At 39.8% G+C, this 24,229-nt stretch overlaps 1 protein-coding gene across 2 annotated transcripts in view; it reads left to right on the forward strand.

Moving 5' to 3' along the window:
• PDE10A (phosphodiesterase 10A) overlaps nucleotides 1-24,229 on the forward strand; it is a 286,912-nt gene that overhangs the window by 161,124 nt on the left and 101,559 nt on the right. For both annotated transcript variants that reach the window (XM_026505185.4, XM_057310905.1), the window contains one exon: nucleotides 12,377-12,405. In XM_026505185.4, coding sequence (XP_026360970.2) covers nucleotides 12,377-12,405 — 29 coding nt within the window. The remainder of the gene's footprint in view (nucleotides 1-12,376; nucleotides 12,406-24,229) is intronic.

A 24,229-nucleotide genomic window follows, 5' to 3' on the forward strand; every position in this document is an offset into this window, starting at 1 on the left:
TTCCAAAACAATGTTTTATCTTTTGTATCTTGATATCTGCGTGAACCATTATGGATCTCTGAAAGAAAAACCCAGAAATGAATCCAAGTCTGAGACTGATGTAAGACTACAGATGTCTTCCGTAACACCTGTTTCAAAATTTTATGTAAATCAGAACAGCTTCTTTGTTCTCATTTGTTGACTTTATAATGAGATAGGTAATGATTTTTAACTTTGAGAGTAAATTTTTACTCATAAAACACATTGGGATTTGGTTATAGATAATAGAAACCAATCTAAGCTAGTTTAAACAAAGAGAAATGTATTGGGCCACTTAAAAATTATTAGAAGGGCTGGAGGGTCAACTGTAGGCAGAGTGATCGAGGAAACTTCCATGCTGCGGAATTTCAGCTCCTCCTCTGGGATTGGCAGAGCTGCTCCCTTGGCTCCAGGAAGCCCAGGGAGGCAGGAATCCTGCAGATCCACATTGTCTCTGCTTTGATCCTCCCAGAAACGGGGGCGGGGGGGGGGGGGACCTCACACCTCTGTCTTCCCACTTAACTCGGTTCTGGACTCAGTCTCACATGACTAGCATATCTCGTCAGGTGCATCTGATCAGGAGGTTGGACAATGTCATTTTTAATTTCCAGGACAGGAAGGAGATCTTACAGGTGGTTGGAATTGATATTAAGCCACTGCCACTGTATTTCTTTTAACCTATTTAATCTATTGGTTTATTCCGTATGAGATTTTATTTGAAAATAAAAACTTGCCCTGTTAGAAAAAGTCTGGAAAGTACTGGAAGCTCCAAAATTTAGATCATGGTACTCAGTACCAAAAACCATAGATCTGGGCTGCCTGCGTGGCTCGATGGAGCCTACTTAAAACAACCCCCCCCCCCAAAAAAAAATTGCAGATCTTCTGGTAACAAGGGAATAGCTCTGCTGGATTTGAAGCCCCAACAAACTGGTCATCATTCTGCCTGTGCTTCAGAACCATTGCCAGTTTGATTAGAGACCTCAGGTTTATTGGCCCAGGGTCTTAGTGGAGATGAAGAATATGTAATCATTTATCTCAGATAATGCTGTAATTTATTTTTAAATTCTAGATACTTAATACTATAGCTATGTTTGGTTAACTTTTATAGTGTTAGTAGAAAGACATCATAATATTGGTCTTTAATACATTTTAACTTAAGAATATAACTTTTTGTCTCTGTTCAGTGGTAATTTTCTCAAATTTTCCAAAATAACGTTCTAAAAAATTGTTTCATTCTGAGCTATACTTATTCTACCAATCTCTCTACTTGGTACAGTTCTGGAATTATTCCATTATTAGTTCTTTTACTAGTTTCCAGGAAAACACAGTCACAGTGTTTTTTAAGTCAACACACTTTTCTGAAAATGAACGTTTAATTCACTTTTATAATTGATTATAATGAAGAGATGCTAAAGAATAATGAATTTCATAATGATTCTTTAGTCTTCTTTGTCTAAATACAGCAGTAAGATTGACTTGGATATGTAAAAGAACATGATTTTATTTCTCTGATCTCCTCTTGCTCCTGGATTGCATTTTCTAGTGATAGTAGAAAACATATGATCTTGGCAATTAAAGGTCTCAGTTACTTCTACTTTAAAAACCTACTTTTTTTTTTTTTTTTTTTTTTGCATTAACTTGGTGTTTCTTGGACACTTGGTGTTTTGCATACTTAGATCAATACCTAGGACTGGCTTCCCAGAAGGTGCCAAACTGTTTTCCAAAGTGTTTATATAAGAGTTCTAGTCTTGGACAGCTTCTTCCTAGTTCCTTTCTTCCATCAGATAATTGGTCACATAGGAACACTTAGTTAGAAAACGTTCTGGTAGTGATGGTAGGTAGCCTTTGGCCTTTTAACACTGCCCTCTGGAATCTGTTGAACCCACTGCTCAGGCTTCTAAGGCTAACATGACTCAAAGCCTTTTAATTTGTGATGGGGGGGGACGGGGGCTCTCATCTGTCTACCAGGTCTCCATGTGGACTCTTGCTGGTGCTGCCATCCCTTACTGTCTTGCCTGAAACTCTCTTAAATCCCAGATAGCCTGTTGCTAGGGCAGCTTCACCTTTCCCTGTGAAATTCCTTTAGTTTGCTTGCCTTCTGCTCCAGGTGGTCTTCCATGTGGACACTAAAGCCCTGATTTGAGGCAGTTCTGAGGGGAAGGAATGAAATTGGTCAGGTTGTAGGTTTTGGGGGTTTTGTTTTGTTTTGTTTTGTTTTCCATTTGTTAGAGAGAGAGAGAGAGAGAGAGCAGGCAGAGTGGCAGGCAGAGGAAGAAGCAGGACCCCCGCTGAGCAAGGAGCTGGATGTGGGACTCGATCCCAGGACCCCTGGATCAGGACCTGAACCAAAGACAGATGCTTAACTGACAGAGCCACCCAGGTGTCCCAGGTTGTAAGGTTCTTAGTAAATATGGAGGAATGACTTCAAGGTTGGTGATAGTAGGAAGAATGGAGGGGGGTGCAGGACATGTTAACCCCACTTCTCGCCAGTGCCCCTAGCTGGCATTGGAGTGTGGGGCCAAGAGCACACTCTAGTCAAGATGGTATCTTGAATGGAAACACAAACCAAGAATGGAGTGAAGAAGTGCTGGTGCTTTCTTCACATTGAGCAAGACAAAGCTTTTTGTTTAATCAGGTTATTAGGCATAATTTATGTATAATAAATCTGAGCAATTTTAAGTATATAGTTAGTGAGTTTTCATGAATGCATACTGTCAAGTAACCACTATCACATCAACATTTCTGCCATTCTAGAATATTCTCATATGCCTCTTCGCAGCTAATCTCCCCTCTATCACCCGCCTCTAGTCCCTGGCAACCTCCGATCTGCCTTTCGTCCTGCTTATACAATTTCATGTAAATGGAATCTATACAGTGTGTCTGGTTTCTCTCACTTAGCAGAACACTTCTCAGGTTCACCTATGTTGTGCTTTGTTCATTTCTGTTTCTCGGGAATGTTTTGTCATTTGGATAGAGCATACTTCAGCAATTCATACAGAGCCAGTTGCTTCACTTTTTCCCCTTTTCCCTTTACATTCTAATGGGTGTGGGTTGTAGCTCATTGTGGCTGCAGTTTACATTTCCCACATATCTGAGGAGGTTGACCATTTTTTAAAGAATTTGTTTGCCATTCCTAGATTTTCTTTTGTGAGGCATCTAGTCAAATATTTTGCCCATTTTAAAATCGGAGATATTTGTTATTTTAATATTGAGTTGTAAAATTACTTTATAGATTTTGGATACAAGTTTTCTATAAGATATGTAATACTCTATAGTCCTCAGTTTATGGTGTTTCTTTTTGTTTCCTTAACAGTGTCTTTTGAGGAGCCAGTTTACTTAATTTTGATACTCTGTTTTATCATTTTTTCCTTTATAGTTTTCTACTTTAATCCAAAAAATATGCTTAACTCAAGATTTTCTCTTATGTTTTATAGTTTTCACCCTTTTATATAAGCCTATGATTCATTTCAAGTAAACTTTTATATGTGGTGTGACGTAAGGGTTGAATTTTGGGGTTTTTTTTTTCCTGTATGAATATCCATTTTTTTCCAACACTGTTTATTAGAAAGATAACCCCTACCTCTGTGAACTAACTTTGGTACCATTGTTGAAAAATCACATGTGTGTGTATGTCTATTTTTGGATTCTCTATTTGGGCTCATGGAACTGTGTATCTGTCCTTGTATTGGTGCCATCAAGGTATTTTATTTTTGTTTCAGCTCTATTGAGGTATAATTGACAAATAAAATCGAGTATAAAGTATAGAACATTAATGTCACTCACCACCAGGGAAGTGTGAACAGGAACTACAGTGTGGTGTGACCTCACACCTGTCAGAATGCCTGTCATCAGATAGACAAGGGACTAGTGCTGCTGAGGGTGTGGAGAAAAGTTCCACCAGCTTTGATTGATGTCACTGTAGAGACTCTTGGTATAATTTAGCGTAACTTCTACAATTTCTGTAGTTTTCAGAATTGACTTGACTTTTCTGGGACATTTGCTGTATCATATAACAGTATACTTCTCTATGTGGTACTTGGATTTTTCTGATCGTGCATCTTACAACCTTACTGAATTCACTTACTCATTCTAGTGGGTTTTTTGGTAAATTCCTTAGGACTTCCTGCCTGAGTAATCATGTCATCTGTGAATAAAGAGTGTTATTTTTTTCTTTCCAATCCAGTCTACACCACATACATAATATTTATATTATATGTAATATAATTTTATTTAACTTGTAAGTTTAATGTGTGTATAGCTAGATAGATACACACACACATACCGGACACAATTTTTTGTCTTGCTTTGCTGGCTGGAACCTCTAGTACAATGTTCCGTAGGAGCGGTGAGAGTAAATATTCTTATCTCGCTCCACGTCTTAGGGGGAAGCGTTTCATCTTTCACCCTCGGGTGTGCTGGCACCTGTAGGTTTCTCATAGATGCCCTTTATCGGGGTAGTGAAATCCCCTTAAATTCCTAATTTTCTGTGAGCTTTTATCCTGAATGAGTGTCGAAGTTCTTTTCAAATGTTTTATCTCCGGGATTACAGTGTTGAGCTGCCTGGTGACCAGTGTCTAAAAGCTTTTGTTTCATGTATTTTGTCTGGTTTTCTACTTGTTTATGACTGGAAGACAGTTTCTGTAGCAGTTAATCCTTTCTGAGCAAAAGTGGCATATTATTTTCATACCGTAGGGAATGTTACCCATATCAAACCTCAGACAAAGAGAAAGAAGCATTCAATGATTCATTGTTGTAAACTGCTGTTACTTTTAAACTAAAAAGTCTTTTAATACAGAATTATCTAGAAGTCATAATTTCTTAACTGATATCAGAAATGTGGAAGGAACAGAATTGTGGTAACAAGAAAGAGCCGATTTGCTGAAAGTTGCAGACAACTAAATTCTTTTTTCAGTTCTAGTATTTTGTGTTAGTGTCTCAGGAACACTAAGCATCTGCCTGGTTTGATTTATTCCTTTGGAGGACATCGATACTAAATAAAACATGTCCAGTGTAAGTGAACATATTCCTAGAGGATAAGCAACTCTCTGGTGAGAGAGCACCGCACACAGGGCTACCCTCACTCCCGGGCGGCCTGCTGCCCTCTCTCCGCTGAGACCGCTTTGCTCCCATTGGCCTGAGCAGACTTTGTCCCCGAACGGGGTTCCTGTGCTGCCCATTCAGCTGGTCACAATCCTCACCTTTCTTCAGACCTTGAGAATTTTTTTTTTTAATGTGAGACTAAAAGTCTTGCTGTTTTCCTTGCATATGAAAACTAAAAAGAAAGGCAGAATTCTAAACTCCCTCCATCTCCTGCATGCTTGACGTTTTGCTGGGTAGGTGGAGTGAACACAAAGCAACTTGGTAGAAACATAATAAAGGCCTTACTTTATTTTTTCCTTTGAACAGCTTTTGAGAAGTCCAAATATGTGAAAATGAAGTTAGTAGTAAGTGGGCTACCGCAGACCCAAGAGTAACATAACCACAATTTTAAAAGTGAAGTTTTGCAGACAACTAAAAACTTGGGCAACACTTCACAACTTACTTATTAATATTATTGTTACTGCAATTCAAAATATGATTGAGTCAGTAAGATTTAAACCTTTTTCTGAGTTCTTAAGGTTTATAATCTATTTAGTGCCAGGATCAGTTTTCAGTTAAGATCTCTGCTAACATAGTAGTGTGTGATTAGGCAAATTTCATGGAATCTCATGTACTCCAGAGAATCTTGGGAATCGGGAGATGAACGGTACATTCAGGACAATTTCCATCCTCAGAAAACTTTCAAACCATATAGACTTTGATACTAAGCCCTTCCTTGTTTATCACTTTTATGAATAAGACAGGTAAGCTTTGGATTTCTCATTTTCCCACATCCTCAGTATTGAAGCAACATAATAAAGAGCATTCCTAAAATGCATAAACAGTGTAAGAGTTTTAGGAAAGCTCAATAATTTTTTATTTATAATTCCTAAAATTTCTTAGCAGTTTCCAAATTGCCACTTGCAACTATGAATTTCAGAAGGCATTATTAAATACAGAATTTTCCATGTTAAGACTGCATAATTTCCCAAGTGTTAACAGAGTTTACATTTAATAACTCCAGTCTCCTGTCCGGGCGATAGATCGTTAACATACTTTAATAGCTCATACAGTATCAATTGGGAAATCAAAATCATCTTAAAGTGTTTCTCTGTATGAGCCTGTCTGGCATGGGTTTGCTCGGGTTTTTCTCATGGTGAGCTTTAAAGTTAGTCACCTTTGCTCACAGGCATGATGCCAATCCAGATAATGATTAGGATACATACAGTTCAACTATAGACTCAACACAGGTCTAGGCCACTTAGAGATAACCAGTGATTTCCACAGTATGTACAAAGGGGAAGAAAAAAAACGTGATTGCGTCATGATGCCTTTTTTCAGCTTTGCTTCTGTGGCCTTGATAAGTGAAATCCAACATTATGTGTGTGTATATATATAGAGAGAGAGAGAGTTTTCTGTTAACTACAAGAGAGAAACTGTATCATATTGTATATACAGCACTTATCTACCATATATATTCCTAGCCCTCATATCTACAAAATATAAGGGAACTACTTGGTAAATTGTTACATTTCATATGTACAGAAAAAGACCTGTAGTTCTCACTACACCATTTTAAGCCATCACTTTTCATGTATAGATTTGGAAAGCTTCATGAACTAACTCTCACTAAGAATGGTCTTGTTCTGTTTACATAGAATTAAGTACAAAAGAAGAGACTACAATAGCATATGCTAGAAAATGTGATTCTCCAGGTTATTAAAAATCATGATAGTCCTTCAGGGAAAAAATAATAGCTTTACCTGTTTTATGATGTAGCTTGTGAACTTATCTATATCCTCTCCCCCTTTTTTTCTGACCACGAATATCACAAGTATATAGTTCTTTATACCTTTCAGTTACCTAGCAATTTATAGTTTATTTCATTTTTCCCCATTAGCGACTCTGCAAAGTAAAGGGTTTACTGGCACCAACCAACTAACCAGGTGCTTAAGTTCTTGATTACGTGGCTTATGTTCTCCCATTTGTGCCTGGTTTTAATGTTAAAAAATTAAGAGAGAGAACAAAACAAAGTGATTGCTATTTACAAGTTACACTAAGAAGTTTTAGACCACTGGCAAAAGTGACCGTCTTTCAGTGTTTTACCACTCTGTTGATGTCTGAAGGAAAATACTCTGCGCGCAAAAGCATCCTTATCTGTATCTTAATCATTCAAGAATCTTTTTTGGAATGCGTTTTTGTTAAGTAATGGAAAAGAAATATTAGATGTTGTCTCTTGTCTTCAAGAACTTCTCTTCGTCAGGAAGTTAAGTCACCCGCATGTATCTAGCTATCAGCAGAAGGCAGAATGTAATTCATGCCAGATTGAATGGGGAGGATCAAAACTGCGGTTTGCTGACAGCTCACTGAGTGCAAGAACCTTATGTACATTACCCCATTTACTCGTCCCACCTGACCGCTGCTTGTAAGTATGATGTTTCCAGGTCTGGAAAGGTCAAGGAACCCAGGTATGGCTTGTCAGTGAAGCTGAGATTTGAGAATAGATCTGTTTGGACTCCACGCTTACCTTCTTTTTTCTGTAGCGCTCTGCTTTCCCAACGGGAGAGTGGCGTATGAGACTTCTAAGTGTGCCGGGGGTGCCTTTGAGAGGGCCTCACGGGCAAAATGGAAGTTGAGCTAATTCCTGAAAAGGAGGAGGAATCAACTTTGGCAAGAAACAGCAGGGACACTCAAGTCTCAGGGTCTTTGCTCAGGCTAATCCTTCTGCTGGAATGCACTGCCCTCAGGGAGCTGCTTTGGTAGCTCAGCACCTGGAACAGACCCCCTCTGACCACCCCTTCCACCACCGCTCTCTGAGGCTCCCTACCCGCCCCACTTTGTTTCCCACTTTAAGGCACTTACCACCGGGAACTTGCTATATAATTTAGTGTTTTATCATGTTTATGGACCCCCTTCTGTCTTTAGTATAAAGCTTCCCGAAGACAGGGATTACTGTCTTTTTCTTTTGTTTGAGATGTATTGTAGGCACTTAGTAGGTACTCTATAATTATTGTTTGAAGGTATAAAGATTTTGAGTTAAGAGTTAGCAAAACATGTTGGAGGCTCTAGAAAGACTGGTTTTACTGAGTGGCAAAGGAATCCCATGTGTTTCATATTCCAGTTGGAAGAAACAGAACCAAACTGTGAGGACTTAAATCCTAAACAAAGGAATTTATTTTTTTTGGTAGGAATAGAAGAGCCTTCTGGAGCTTTTACGTAACACTGTATTAATTCAGTGATATAAAAGTAATACCCTAGTAACATATTGTTACTTTCCTTCATGCTTTTTTGAAGTGTTCTGAGTTTTACCTCGTAAAATTGGCTTGAGTAAATAGGGGAATTAGCTGTCATGTACGTAGGAGCCCCTAGGTAAAGCAGGCTTAAAGGTCAGCTGATTTCAGGTTGACTCCCCTCACGATTGCACCCACTTGGGCCAGTCATTTTGCTTGTGGTTCTCTCAAAGCCATGAAATAGAAGTCCTTCCCTTCAGTCTGATTGGGCCAACTGAGATATTTACTCAGTGTCTGGCACGTATTACATGTTTGATAAAGATTTGGGGATTGAACCATTAAGAGTGCATTGTTGTAAGAAGACAGCTGTCCTCAGACAAGCTCCACAGCTCCAGCAGAATGCAGGAATGGCTGGAGGAGGCTGACTGGAGCTGCACCAGCTCCCAGGAGCTGGAAGCACAGTTGGCTCTTGAACAACGTGGAGCTTCGGGGTGCTGACCAGCCCCCCACCACAGTTGAAAATCTGCATGTAACTTTTGACTCCCCAAAACTTAGCTACTAATAGCCTACTGTTGACCAGAAGAAACCTTACTAATAACATAAACAGTAGATTAACACATTTTGTATGTAATGTCTTAGAATAAACTAAACTAGAGATCAGAGAATATTAAGAAAATCATAAGAGAAAATACATTTATAGCACTGTAGTATATTTGTCCAAAAAATCCATGTGTAAGTGGACCCGTTCAGTTCAAACCCATGTTGTTCAACAGTCAGTTGTATATGTTAATTTTTATGGAAAATAAGTATTTTCTATAATGAGAAGACAGATATGTTCTATTTAGGAATATTAGAATCCCTGCAAAGCCTACAAGATGAAGTGAGTGGACAGGCTTACCAGACAGAGGCACAGTGAAGTCCTTCCAGATACCACCAATTCCTGTCACTTCTGATCACTGTGTTTTTTTCTTTGTATGCATAGTATCAGTATCTTCAAGTTCAAAATCTTGAACTTCTCTTCTTATCCTACGGAACAAGCACTGAAATTAAACTTGTCCATGGAAGATGTGGTAAAAATGTATGTTAAACTTAAGGAAATGACTGTGATCAATTTAAAAAGTAGAAATGGTTCAAAACACATTCTGGGGACATAGAGTAATAAAGCCACAGAGCTAAACACAGAGTAAAGACGAACATGATAAGCAGCCACGGAACTTCAAATCAGCCGTCAGAGGATAAATTCCTTTATGTCTGATTACATTTGGATTCATTCCTGAAATCCCATTTCATATCAAAGAACTGTCAAAAGTGATCCCAAAAGTAAAAGTACAAATGCATGCACGGTTTTAAAGATTTATAAGTACTTAATTTTCACTTAAAGAATATCCCGACAATATAATTTGATTTTGAAAATGTTTTTTTCCACAAATGTATGTTAATTTTCACTTAAAGAATATCCTGACAATATAATTTGATTTTGAAAATGTTTTTTTCCACAAATGTATGTTAATTTTCACTTAAAGAATATCCTGACAATATAATTTGATTTTGAAAATGTTTTTTCCACAAAAACATTTTCAAAATAACAAAGCAGAAAGATCATCCCATCCTCCTCATGCAGTTCATAACTCCTTCCAATCATCTAGCAATTCCAAGTTAAGCACCCAGGGCTTAGAATGTCTCCTTCTAAGAACGTATGACTGGAAGGTCTCCATGCTTCCCGCACACACTCAGGACTGAATTGTTGCAACCACATTTCACACAGCTCAGCAATAAACCTTGCTTTAAAATGAAAGGTGTTAGGGATCATGGCAAAGTAAGAAATTGCCATGGATGCAAGATTTTGAATAATTCATGAGCATCAAATTAGTAACAAAAATGTTCACAACAGCAGACGCTAATTTTTATGCAGCTTTAGGGGTTCAATTAACATTTGTTTATTCAACACATACGTACTACGGGATCATTATATGCCAGGCATGTATCCCTGTTCTCAAGAAGCCAGTGGGATGAATAAACAAGAAAACAGAAACTAATTTCAGAGAGAGAATATCTATGCCTGTTAAAGAGAAATTTATTTAAAAGAAGAGGAAAAAAAAGAGAGCATCTTTAATCTCAACATCATTTTTAATGATTTTTAAAAGCCTTAGGAAGGACAGCTCATGGGGGAAAGACCCCTCGGAGGATTACATAGTAAGTACACCGTCCGGATGTATAAGTATGTGGTGGTGGAGTAGCGGACGGACGCCCAAGTTTGAGAAGTATCAAGCAAAACGAAAGGAGAATGCCAAGGTTACATGTGTTTATAGATGCCTGGACATTCACATTCTTCTTCCCTTGAGCCAGCATTCGGATCTGAGGATGGCTGTGGAGAGGGGGAGGTCCCAAAGTGCCACAGTCCTGAGCGCCATTCAGTCCTGAGAGTAAACCTCCTTGTACAACTGCTTCTCATCACGTGCTGCTTAATCCACTGGGACATGTGACCATGCTCACTGCATTTCTAGATAAAAGTTAAAAACATATAAGCCTCTGCGAGTTTAGAATCTGTTGATAGTCCCATCTCTGGGGGCAGTTTGGGAGAGGTTAGGGGTTGGGAATTGAGGAGTGGATGAAATTCTGCTCCGATGCACTCCAGTGTGGAGGGCAAAGTTTGGTGCTTCTCCTCCAGCATGCTCAGGGACGTTCCTGGGAATCAAATGCAGTCCTCGAGTCACTAGGAACAATTAGAAGAAAATATCTAAGCGAGCGTGTATTAATACAATAATGCCCCAAAATAGGGACTGAACGTCTATTCTCCAATAGTCCCAAGCTTGGTAATTTCTGAAAGTCTCCAGGTAAAATCACTGATGCAGCCAGCATTGAAATCTAGTTTCCTTTACATTCTGGAGCATCCGAGGGATGGGGTAGATGTGTGCATATGCACGTGTGTGTGCACGCCTGTGTGCGCATGTGTGTGTGCACATGTGTGTGGCGTGGTTGCCAGAACAGATACTGGATTCGGCGACCAGTTAGGAGGCTGCTGGTTGATTTGGCACTAGACTTGGTATTATCTGTGGTGGCCAACAGCAAATTGGAGAAAGATTGGGAAAAACAAAACAACAGGCCTCAGCAGTTTACTTAGGAAATATTGAAGGAGGAAGGAGAATCCCAACTCTGTTTGAACTTGTGAGACAGACATGTTTTTGTCAGTGTCGAGATAAATGAGACTGTGCTTTGGAGTAACATAGAATCCAGGATGTTTGAGGTGTGTTACCTGTGCACTAAGGATGGTAGTCAGACAGAATTTGATTGATGAGGAAGACACAAGATGGTGGTGGCATTAAATTAAAGGCTGCCTCCCAGTGAGGGCTCTGGAGAGGCCCAGCCCAGCCGCTGTCTGTAAGGGTCACACAAACATACTTTGGGTCAGAACCAGTGACCTAGAATGGAGTCTTAGCCAATTTGTTTCTTGTACCCTGTTGGTCACATGGGCATGCTGTTGTCCTATGGCCAGCCCCACGGGGAGATCCCCTCAGAGGGTCGCACCTACACGTGCCATCCCTCCGTCGGTCTCTCTTTATGGGAAGCACTGCTGACAAGCTGGTACAGAGGGCACCCCCAACGCCCAGGACCCACGGGACAAAGCTGCCCTGTGGACAGACAGGTGTTCTTATGCCTTGGCCCGGGCACTCTGCGGGGTCGTGTCTGACCAACAAATAAGAAATGCTGTCATTAACCCAGCAGCACAGATGTTCACGGCCACTGTGATAGTCATGTGGTTGTGTCATTTAGGATATTATTTGCGGATGCTTCCATTTCAGAACATCGAACAAGGCGATCTGGAAAATGGCCTGTGAATTGTGGTATTTCATTTCCCTCCACACTTTATTTGTACGTCCAACTCTGTTATGTTTAACCTTTAGTTGATACATGTTTAGACTCTTAGATTTTGTAAGAGAAAACATAGCGAAACAGCCTTCTAGTTTATGGAGAGTGAATGACATATTCTGTATTTCAGAACCTACTCAGAGTTTCTAATTGTGTTCTTCTCTTCCTTTTCCTTCCACCAGATGAATCGGCTCCTAAGGAAGTCAGCAGGGTGAGTAATGTGAATATAATTTCTCCCACCACAGTATAGGAAATAAATAACTTTCATACATTTTATCAGTGCTCCACATGTTAAAGTATTAGAAAAATAATGGCAAAACCAGAGCATCACTCATTAATATGGGGTAAAGTCAGTCGGGAGAGCAGTTGCAAATTGGAGGCCCCCAAAGTGAGTACAGCTCACAGCTGCGTTTTGTCTGGCCTGCACATGCTTATGGGGTTTTCTGAATGAGTTGCCAACATTAGAAATGGAGAGACTGCATGTAAAGACTGGATTTCTGGCTTCTCCTGAAAAACCATAAGAGAAGCCAACACCGACACAAGCCTTCCCAACGTGGCTGCAGGCTGCTACAGCCGAGGATCGGAAGCCTCTGCCTCACGCTCCCCCAGTGGGCATCTTTACTCTGCCATTAGTTCTTGCACCTTGTTTGTGGGTGAATGTTTGTGGGCGAATGCGTTTCAAGACATGGCATTCCTCAGTACTTTTGGAAATATTAAACGCACTGCTTTCATGTCCAGAGGAATTACTTAGTGTTAATAAGAGACGTACCAAACTGAAAAGCTTATGAGGCATGAGTACTGAAAGCATTTAGCAAACTGTGCTTAGTACTACAAAGTTATAACTAATTACATATGAAAAATATTTTAATTATATATTCCATATACCATAAAGATCATAAATGTGGATTAAATATTGAAAATAATCAGTTTGAATTGCATCGGACACAGTGTTAGGTAAGACATCACTATTATAAAATATAAACTGAAGTGTTTTTCATAGGATCACATATACAGGTATATTCCTTTATTTTTGACTATCTGAAGAAAAGGAATTTCTCTCATTGCTGGAGACTGGGCAGAATTCCCTCTGTCCGTAGCAACCTTTACCGACTCTTAAGGTTTCTATAAATCTCAGGGTTTTACTGGAGACCTTCACTATTAACAAAGCTCACAGATGGGTGCTTTAGGGTATATCAGGGGCTCGAGGGGTCAGCCTGGTATTTTTGCAGCCACTGGGAGCAGGAGCAAAGGCTAAAAAGGTATGTTTGAGGGTAAAGAGGGTATTCTGACAAGCAAACACAGGCAGAGTCACAAGATATTGGGATGTTGATATCAGCAAAACTGCCGTCTCAGATCTCTGAAGTAGCACCGTGCACTTTATAAATCACGGGTGGTGGGGAGAATCTGCGATTTGCTCGTCAATAGTCCCTTTGGTTTTGTAACCCAAACGGTAAGAAATGCCTAACCTCAAATTAACACTGACAATTCTGAAGAAATTTTAGATTTTGTTGTTGTTTTTGAGGGAGATGGAAAAGGAATGCCCCAAGAGGTTGGTTTTAAACAATCCGTATGTTTTCCTGACATTCTGTTCTGTTGACAACAAAGATTAGAATTGTACCTCTGACACCTTGCTTATGTCAGTGTGTTCGTTCTGTTCACCTGTATGCCAGAGCACTTTCTTTGCCTCCAGTGTCTCCATATACAAAGATTTTGTACCACAGTGTTACAACATTTTGTGATTGCATTGCTCTGCTTTAAATATAAACTAGGTTGTATTCGGGTAGAACAGTTGTATAGATGAAGAGTGGACTTTTTTACACTACGTTTCTGTGTATTTTAGTTATACAAAATATTGCTGCAAGACATCTTGGATTTGGGTAACGACATTGTTGCATCATGCTCAGTATGCCAGCACCTTCTTTCTGGCTGAAGAGAGAAGAGATGTTGTGTGTCCAGACAGCACCATGGACTATTTTTAAGGCCATTAGAAATGATGACAAAACTATACAGAGATTATTCTTTGCTGTTATTTTCTAAGGTTCTCTTATTTTATGCCACATTTTGAGAAAGCTTATCTCTAGTTGAAAATACTAAATATATGAGCTGATAATAGAATAGAATAGAATAGAATAGAATAGAATAGAATAGAATAGAATAGATGGATAATAGATAATAATAGAACAGATAGATAATGGGATAGTATCAGTTGCCAAGATCTTTATTTTTTTTTCCTGAATATAACCCATCTCATCAGGTCAGGGTTTATGACTGATGCTCAGAATTTGCTTTCTATAATAGTACACCATTGTTTTAAATTAAAGTTAAGGTTTAGAAATGCAGGTGCCTGGGTGGCTCAGTCAGTTGAGCATCTGCCTTTGGCTCAGATCGTGATGGAATCAAATCCCACATCGGGCTCCCTGCTTGGCAGGGAGTCTGCTTCTCCCTCTCTTTCTGCTTCTACCCTTGCTTGTGCTCTCTCTCTCTGTGTCAAATAAATAAAATCTTAAAAAAAAAAAAGGGTTTAAAAATGCATAGTGCAGCCTTTTGATAGATAGTGATTGGCCACAGGGCTTGTTTGGGAACATCTGTTGTCAAAAATCCTATTCCTCATGAGGGTGATTGTTGTATGCACGGACAGTTCCAAGTTTTATGAGATACTTTCTCATTTAAAGCCAAACCACCTCTCCTTAATTGTCACCTATTAGTATGGGTTTTTCCTTTTTTTTTTCCTTCAGTTAGTATGTTTTTTGACTCTTGTAGCAACTCAAAAAAAAAAAAAACAAAAAAAAGCTGTACACCATACTCCATATGAGAACTCTCTGAATAGAAGAATTATGTTCTCTTTTTCCCAGTGAAGCGTACCTACTTTTAAAACATTTTCCCCAAAATGCCTCCTTAGCATCTATATTGACATTCTCTGGACCAAGTGTACATATCAGTATGTTTTTAGCAGGTGGCAGCTGTGACATGATATTACAGACCCATTGTGGCCTGACCCTAATAACATGAGGGAGGACAGATAACTCCTTGGAAACAATATATCCATAATACAGTTTTAAGGGAGAATTAACTTTTTCAAGAAATTATACAACATTTTTGGTTACTAATCTTTTACTAAGCAAGATTCTTTTTTTTTTTTTTAACGTGAAGTCAACTCTGTCAAGTCTTATACCTTTCCCCTCTCTTCCTCTTCTTCTCCTCTGTCCCTTTCTCTCTCCCTATCTACTTACTTACCTGCCATTCAGTCAACAGATATTAACTGAGCATTTGTGTGCCAGACATTGTCCTGTGTGCTGGGGATATAGTGGTGAGCAAAATAGTATTCTGGTTCTCACAGTATGCAAGGGGGTGGTGGAGACCCTTTTGATTTATACATATCAGGCAATGCTACATTCTATGATAAATGTATAGAAAAATCAAGCTAGATAAGGGTCTAGAGAGTGGTGTTGGGTGTAGAGTGGACTTACTGGATTATTGTACACATAGGGTGGTCAGGGGAATTTATTTGATAAGTTGACATTTAAGCAAGGACCTAAGGGAATAAGAAAACCATCCAGAAGGAGGAGACAGCTGCTACAAAGGCCCTGAGGTAGACCAGTGTGCCTGGAGCAGACCGAGTAATGGGGAGCGGCAAGGGATGGGGCTGGAGTAGAAGAGGGGAGCCCAAGGCCTAGTAATTCACTGCACGGGCTGTGCGTTGAATTCTGAGAACAACTGGAAACCATTAGGTCACAGTCTAACTTGAATGTTAGACAAGTCACTGTAGCTGCTGGACTGAGAGGATACACAGGGAGGTAAGCATGGGCTCAGGACCCAGTGGTAGTCTGGGGTGTGCAGGCAGGGGATGGCGATGGCCAGAGTGAGGGCTGTAATGGTGAAGTGTGATTGGAAGTCGGGCGTACTAAGAAGGAAGAGCTCACACTGGGTTGTCTGTGGTGTGTGAGAGGACAGGGATCAGTCATGACTCCCAGGTTGTTTGGTCTGAGCACCTGGCAGAATGAAGTTTCTCTTTACTACTATGGGGAGACAGCAGGATGAACGTGGGGGAGTGAGGCTGGGAACTCAGTACATTAGTCTTGAACAAGTGAAATTGGAGTTATCAGACGTCAAATTGGAGATATTTAGAAAGCTAGCGCTTATACTGTCGAGCCAAGAGGAAAGGCCGTAGCTGGAGATGTAGATATATTTGGGGTCTGTGGCATATACACAGTGCCACGGGAAGGAACAGCATCATGCAGGGCGTTCGCGTATGGAGAGAAGAGTTCTGAGCGCCGAGCTCTGGACACACCAGTTGCTTTCCTGAAGGCATGGAAAAGTTCACAGAGGACATTCAGAAGGAAAAGTCAGTAACGCGAGGAAAACCAAGAAAACTCCTTTGTAAACAGATTTTTTAAAATAAATTTAACATAATTTAAAATAAATTATGTATTGAAGCTCCACTTTATCTTGTTTCAAACCATCCCAACACTTTAAGGAAAGCCTCAGTCTTAACTTCTGTTACCTAACATTCTGTTTCTTTTTGAAGCTACAGATTTGAGTGATTTTTCCAAGTTCTTTGACTATGCCCGTTTTCAGTTTATTAAATAAATAGGACAGTGCTACACGTGGAAATTTCACCTATTATCATAATGTGAGATTCTGTGTGTGTGTATATATATATAAGAAATGCCTTGTTAAAAGCAGCATATCCTGGGACGCCTGTGTGGCTCAGTCGGTTAAGCATCCAACTCATGATCTCAGCTCAGGTCTTGATCTCAACGTCATGAGTTCAAGCCCCTCTTTGAGCTCCACACTGGGCGTGGAATCTACTCAAAGCAAAACAAAACAGAACAAAACAAAACAAAGCAGCATATCTGAGCAGTATGCGATATTTTTCTGATTACACATCATCATTCAGTCCCCACATAGTAGTTGATCCCCACTCCTCTAGGCTCATCAAGGAAGACACTAGACAGAGCTTCTCCCATCACAGTATTTCAGTTAGTGTGGCGGGGTAGAGGCGGTAAACACAGTCAGTAAATAACATGTGCACTGGGTCAGTGGTAGTGAACACTGGAGAGACAGAGCCAAGGTGCGTGGTGTCAGGCTGGGTGTGTGCGTGTGTGCGGCCAGGCGCGGCTCACGAGGAAGGTGACTGGGGAAGACAGAAGGGACATGAAGCTCTGAACCTTGCTGAGAGCTGGGGGAAGAACATTCCAGGCAGAGGGCACAGCAGGAGCAGAGGCCTGAGACAGGAGCCTGCCCACAGTGTGCAGGGCAGGGGGGCCATGAGGCTAGAGCTGGGCGAGTGCGGGAAAGCCCTGGTCACAGAGGTTGAGCAGGGGGGACATCTCTGCTCAAGGGGAAAGGATGTGCTGTCAGCCATATCTGTCACTTGTTTTCATCTCATGGGCACGATTAATCTTTTCTTCTGCTCTTACTATTACTATTGTTGCTATTGTTGAAGCGGTTCCAGCTTATAAGTCAAAAAGATTTCAAAAAGAAGAGAGAAAGAAAATATTAAGATAAGACGTCCGTTTGGATGCTGAGTTGCTAGGACATACCAGATTCTAGCTTGGTCTAGAAGTCTTGGATAGTGCCTTTGTCCCTCAAAATGCTGTAGATATGCTCCATTATATCCTGATCTGTTTCTTTGTAAATGTTTCTTTTTTCTTTTCTGAATATTTAGCAAACTGTCATTTGCTATTGGAATTCATTACTTTTACTGGGTTATATGTAAATGTTTTAGCTTTTGTTAATTTAGTCTGGCATATGATGAGCTTTCTCAGTCATTTTCAAGTCTTTCTTTAGTTCAAGATATTTTGTTTGCTTGTCTCTTGGTCCATCACTTCCATCCTTTTTGTTTGGTTCTCTTCAAGATCACCAAATATCCAGTCTTTCTCTTCTCCCGTTCTCCTAATGTATTCTAGAAGAACCGCTCAGAATCACTCTGTATCATTGACAGGAACTTCAGCAACATAATTCTGTTCTGTACTGTTCCTAATTCTGTGTAAATTTACAGTGGCTCTTTTAAATTGAAGTTACTTCTGTATTTTGGTGCTTTTTCTTCATTTCAGTGAGTCTTTTGAGATCATTGGTAGATTCTTATCCTTTAATTTTTTTTGAAAGCAGTTGCTTTCCTAAAATTCATTTTGTACATATTCTTCCTCTCACATCTCAGAGTAGCCTTATCCTGGGTAATACTAGTATAATACTCGCACCTTGCGTATTTTGGGTAGTTTTTCTTCTTTTTCTAATGTTGTTATATATGTTGAAAGGTTATTTGTCGGCTTCTTTTTTATGTTTTTTATCTTCGAATGATGTTAGGTTTGGTGTTCATGGGTAGAATTTCCTTGTCTCTGCATACTGTACATGTAAATTGTGTTAGAATTCTCCGGCTAGAGGCTGTGTTGGAAGGCTAGCTAGTGAGGCTCAACAATACTGATTTGGTAGGAGGTGACCAAGGGAACAGAGTGGTGGACATTCCCACGGGAGAAATTTACCCGTGTCACTTGTCTGTAGGTTGACCGAAACAAATTGCTGTATTGGAATCAAGATTTCTTTGCAATGTTTTCATTTTAACCTGGCCTGGTAAACAGTATGACTACATGCACTCTGTTTAGTGATTTCGTAAAATTGAAAGAATGCTCAATTCTGTTAGTGAATCCTGGTTTCCTTGAATTTCTCAGTGTATTTGTGAATACAGGGCCCTGCTGCATAAACAGAGAGAACTCATAAATACTCCTCACCATATGCATTTGGGATCCTAGGTCATTAATTTCCCCAGAGCATTTGTTACTAACTTCATGCAACAGTGACATTTCTTGGGACGGGAATTTTAAGTAAGCCCTTGGTGACTCTTTTTAATTTGGTTTCCCTGGTATTATGTTGCCTTGAAATCGGTGACACGTGGCTGCCACAATTGCCTGGTTTCTCTGTTTTTATCTTCTTTAGTTCTTTAACAAAGTGAGAGGGGAAAGATTGTAGATGGGCAACTTTTTTTTTTTAAGATTTTATTTTTAAGTTATCTCTACAACCAACGTGTGGCTTGAACCCACAACCCCATGAGCAAGAGCCACACACTCCACCGACTGAGCCAGCCGGGTGTCCCTAGAATGACAACTTTGACATGATTGTTTTTCCTGGGATAGTCTTTTGCTCTTATTGATTTATTTAATTAGGAGCGGGGGTAGGGAGAGGCAGAGGGAGAGGGAAAGAGAGAATCCCAAGCAGGCTGCCCAGCATGGAGCCTGGCACAGGGCTCAGTCTCACAACCCTGAGATCATGACTGAGTGGAAATACAGAGTCCGATGCTTAGCTGACTGAGCCACCCAGGTGCCCTCCTTTGCTCGTATTTATAAAATATCTGTTACTGCATTTATTAAGAAATTTCTGCATTATCCATTTAATACCTATGATCATACATTCCACAGAGTAATTTTAGATTATATGATAATCAGCTTTAGTATAGAAGTAGCTTGGTCAGGAGAGCAGGAAGGTTTCAGTTAGGGCAAAAAGGTGCACGGTTGTTCCTCTCAGGGGAGTTGAGAAGAGAGGGTTTGCTGATGATAGACTGAGTTCCAGGGCTCAGCGGAGGGATTTTGTCAGCAGGGAGGGAGGACGGGAAAGGGAGTCAGGTTAGTAGATACCTGGAATAGCCTGGGATGGGGGGTCCAAGTGATTGTGGGCCATTTTTAGGACTGGAGCTTTCTAGGATGTGATGGAAGCACTGAAGACCAGCCTTCAGACATTTGCAAACTTCCCTCTCTCTTTCTCCTGCATCCCTTGCTTTTGTTTTGTTTTGTTTCTATTTGTTCATTTCACTGTCAGAGATTTATTTAAGCTTTTTCTTTCTAGAATCTAGTTTTATTTGATTGAAGTCATACTGCTTTGTAATAGTCAGAAGTTCAGGTGTAAGATGTGTGTCTGAATACCGATGGACAGTAGCAGTGGTATTAGGACCTCATTCAGTTTAACAGAATTTTGAGTAAGATAGATTATTTTACTTCTAAATGCATTTACTCCAAATTTAAATTGTAAGAGCAGTGCTCAGTTTCACATTAGAAGGGAAAGAGTTTATATAAAATTGAGCATTTGCTTTGAGGACTATTTTGGTAATTTCACACAAGGAGTTTTCTCCCTGCTGTTCAAATCCTTTGTATTTATTTGTGTTATCTTTATTCTTTCTTCTTTGCAACTTAAAATTGTTTTTGCTCAACATTTTGCATAAAGAGTGTCCGACCCTGAGGGTTGGATGGTAGGATTTCCTTAATCTACTGCTCTTTTGGTGCTGCATAAAATCTAGGGTGGATGATTTAAACACATCTTCTCTCAAAAAGCAAGTGTGAAAAAGGGGATTAGCATAATCAGCTGCATCATGTGACCGGAAGTAAACCTTGGCCACCGCCTGATTTTTGCTCCATGACTAGTCAGTCACCCAGTGAGAATTCAGGATTTCCAGGATTTCTGTAGGAATCTATTTGAGCATGGCATTATACCTTCATGTGAAATGAATGAATGAGCTGGAAATTAGGAGTATCTGAGCCCTGTGAAAGTCATTAAAACGCTGACCAGATAATTATGATGCAGGTGTGTGATTGTTCTGTGCGTGGGATTTTTGTAGAGCAGATTGCAGCGATATCAGAAAAAACACTGCGGATACATAGTTCTGAATGTCTCCATTTCTGTTTGGTTATTTGTGTTATTTGTTTCTGTTAAGTATGAGCTGCTTTTGCTAATTGGGTGTACTGTTTGCCTTCGCTTCGCTTGGTTTGGTAATGTAAACTTGATGCAGTCTCTTTTATGTGGCAGGGGTTCACGATTTTTCCTTTCCTCTGAATGTCTCCATCATTTTTTTTTTTTTTTGAGATTTATTTATTTGGGGTGGGGGGCAGAGGAAGAGAGAAAGAGAATCTCAAGCAGACTCTGAGCTGAGCACAGGCTCAATCTCAATGACCCTGAGATCATGACCTGAGTGGAAACCATGAGTCTGACATTTAACTGGCTGAGCCACCCAGGTGCCCTGCCATCATTCTTAAATTATAGCTAACTCTGTATTTATGAGAAGACTGAGGCTGTCTGATATGAGCCCCTTTTCTTTGCTAGTTTGTGTGTCAAAATGTCTCTCCAGTACGTCTCTTATTCCGTATTTGAGGTTGAATATCATGCTTTCACTTTCTTTGCAAAGGCTCTTCCCACAGCTGTGCTTTTGATTCTGTTCCCATCCACTTTACCCAGACCTTCTTTCATTCACTTAAAATTATTTATACTTGTATATATTTTTTTAAATCAGAACTGTGCATCTGAAACAATATTAAGATCACCGTAATGCAGCCAGTGATAGCTGTTAGATATTTCCTTCTGGTGTTTTCTTCGCATGCACATATTTGCATAGTAGTCATTACAGTGCATGTGCAAGTTTGATTTCTGGGTTTTTTTAGTTTGCATTATGCCATAAGTAGTTCATGTTGTTATGCCATCTAATACTATCTTCAATGACAAAAATATTTCATTAAATTTCTCTGTGGTGGTATTTTACTTTCTCTTGGTTGGATTGTTGGATCATTAGATTGTTTTTGTTTTTCATAGACTGATTATCTTTATGAATATGGCAATTTTATTCTTGTGAAATATTTCCTAAAGAAAATATTAGGATCTGAGGTTAATAGGCCCAAGGACATAAATATTTTATGGCATTTAATACACATTTATCAACTTACTGTTGTAGTTTATACTTTCATTTTAATCAGACTAAATTAGCAATTATACATCTTCCTGTGTATAAATAGCAGTGACGTTGTTTTAATATTTTTATTTAAAGCAAATAAGCAGCACGCCTGGGTGGCTCAGTTGGTTAAGCGTCTGACTTCGGCTCAGGTCATGATCTCAGGGTCCTGGGGTTGGGGGGTGAGCCACACACACTCTCCCCACCCCCTCCACGCTCCCTGCTCAGCGGGGAGTCCTTCTCCCTCTCCCTCTGCACCTCCCCCTGTTTGTGTACGCCCGCGCGCACATACACTCTCTCTCTCTGTCAAATAAATAATATTTATTTGACAGAGAGAGAGAGAGCACAAGCCGCAGGGAGTGGCAGAGGGAGAAGCAGACTCCCCCCTGAGCAGGGAGCTGATGCGGTACTGGATCCCAGGGCTCTGGGATCATGACTTGAGCAGAAAGCAGACACTTAACCATCTGAGCCACCCAAGAGCCCCAGTAAAAATCTTAAAAAAAAAAAAAGAAGCAAATAAGAATCTTGCCATGCGTAAATAGGTGTATTTCCTCTTGTGTGAATTGCATCTTTGTGCCTTTTATTATAATACATTTAAAAGAGCTTGTCTGATACAGTGTAAATTGCACTTAGATTTGAAATCCTACTTTGCCACTATTTACCTGGGTGACCTTTTAATAAAATAACTTTTCAAAGCCTCAAATGTAAAATGGAGATAAAATCTACCAAACTTAACAGGATGCAGCTAAAACAGGATGAAAATCTGTGTTCTTATATTCATTAATTAGAACACCAAAAATAAACTTTAAAAAAGCAGAGGGGGGAGGAATTAATAAGAGAAGAAATTAATGATCCACACTTTAAAATATAGATCCATTTCTTAAATGGATCAGTAAAATAGACTATTACTGGCAACCTGTTGAAGAAGTAAAATACAGATGTTAAGGAATGAGAAAGGGAATATAACTATAAACATGGAGATTATGAATAATTTAAAAGGGAATACTGTATACTAATACATTTGAAAATTTGAATATAATGGCCAATTTTGAGGAAATTCTAAATTACCAAAGCTGAAGAAGAGTTAAGAAACCTAAACATACTATTAACGAATGAAAAATCTGAAAAAGTAGTGAAAACCACCTGAAATGGCATGATGTCCAAAAACTTTACTAGATAATTCTACCAAACATTAAAGAGGAGATAACTCCTACATAACATAAAGTATGTATTTCAGAAGTTAGGGAAAGAGCTCATTCTAGGAGGGAAGTTTATTCCTGACACAAAAGTTAGAGCATTATACAAAACAGAAAAAACTACCAACCATTTTTACTAGTGCCACCATAAGTGTGGAAATCCTAAGTAAATAAATTCAGCAGCTCTTTAATAGTTTTCATTGCCAGGTGGTGGCAAGTAGGTTAGTATAGTAATCCTGTAAGAGATGAAGATGATTTGGACCCCGATAGTGGGTAATGGAGGTGGGGGGCAGTGCTTGGATTGAGTGATGCAGTTCTAGATACATTTGGAAGGTAGAGCTAACAAGAGTTGCTGATTAATTCAGATACGTGGTATAAAACAAGAAAGGAGAAATGATGGCATTTTGGTGTTGCCTGAGCAAATGAGAAGATGGGTTGCCATTACGTGGATGGGAGTGTTTGCAGGAAGTCAGCGTAGGGTAGGGAGGTCATCAGGTGCTCAGGCTTGGATGTGCTATTTGAGATACCTAACTGATTTCTAAATAGAGATGTTAAGGAGGCGGTAGTTGGATATATGAGTCTGGAGTTTAGGTGAATGAAGTGAATTAAAGATACGAGTTTGATATTTAGTAATATGGGTGATATAAGAACCACCAGTATATAATGGGAAGTAATGATACAGGGCTGGATGAGATCACCTAGGAAGTGAGTGTGGTTTGAGTAGAGAAGGAAATGTAAAGACCAACCCAGGGCCAGGACATTTAGGAGTCTGAGATAGGAGGAAGGCTTACAAAGACTGAAAAGAAGTATCCAGGAGGCAGGGGAGAACCACGGGGGCATGTGTGCAGCAGTGCTGGAGACATTCTGTCAAGTAAAAGACGGTAGTCAACTGCGTAAAGTGCTGCCCATATTTCAGGGGAGCTGAGTTACCCTGTGGATTTGGCAGTGTGGAAGTCGTGGGTGATCTTAATAAGAGCTGCTTCATTGGAATGATTAGAGTGAGTTTGAGAAAGAGAAAAGAGAAATTGAAGACGGCAAATATAGACAGTCGTTTTACGGAGTCTTACCTTAAAAGGGAGAGGAGAAAGGGAGGTGGGGGAGCTAGATAGGAAGGGAATAGAGATTCTTTTTACTGA

Source organism: Ursus arctos, unplaced genomic scaffold, assembly GCF_023065955.2.
Source record: "Ursus arctos isolate Adak ecotype North America unplaced genomic scaffold, UrsArc2.0 scaffold_13, whole genome shotgun sequence".
NCBI lineage: Eukaryota > Metazoa > Chordata > Mammalia > Carnivora > Ursidae > Ursus > Ursus arctos.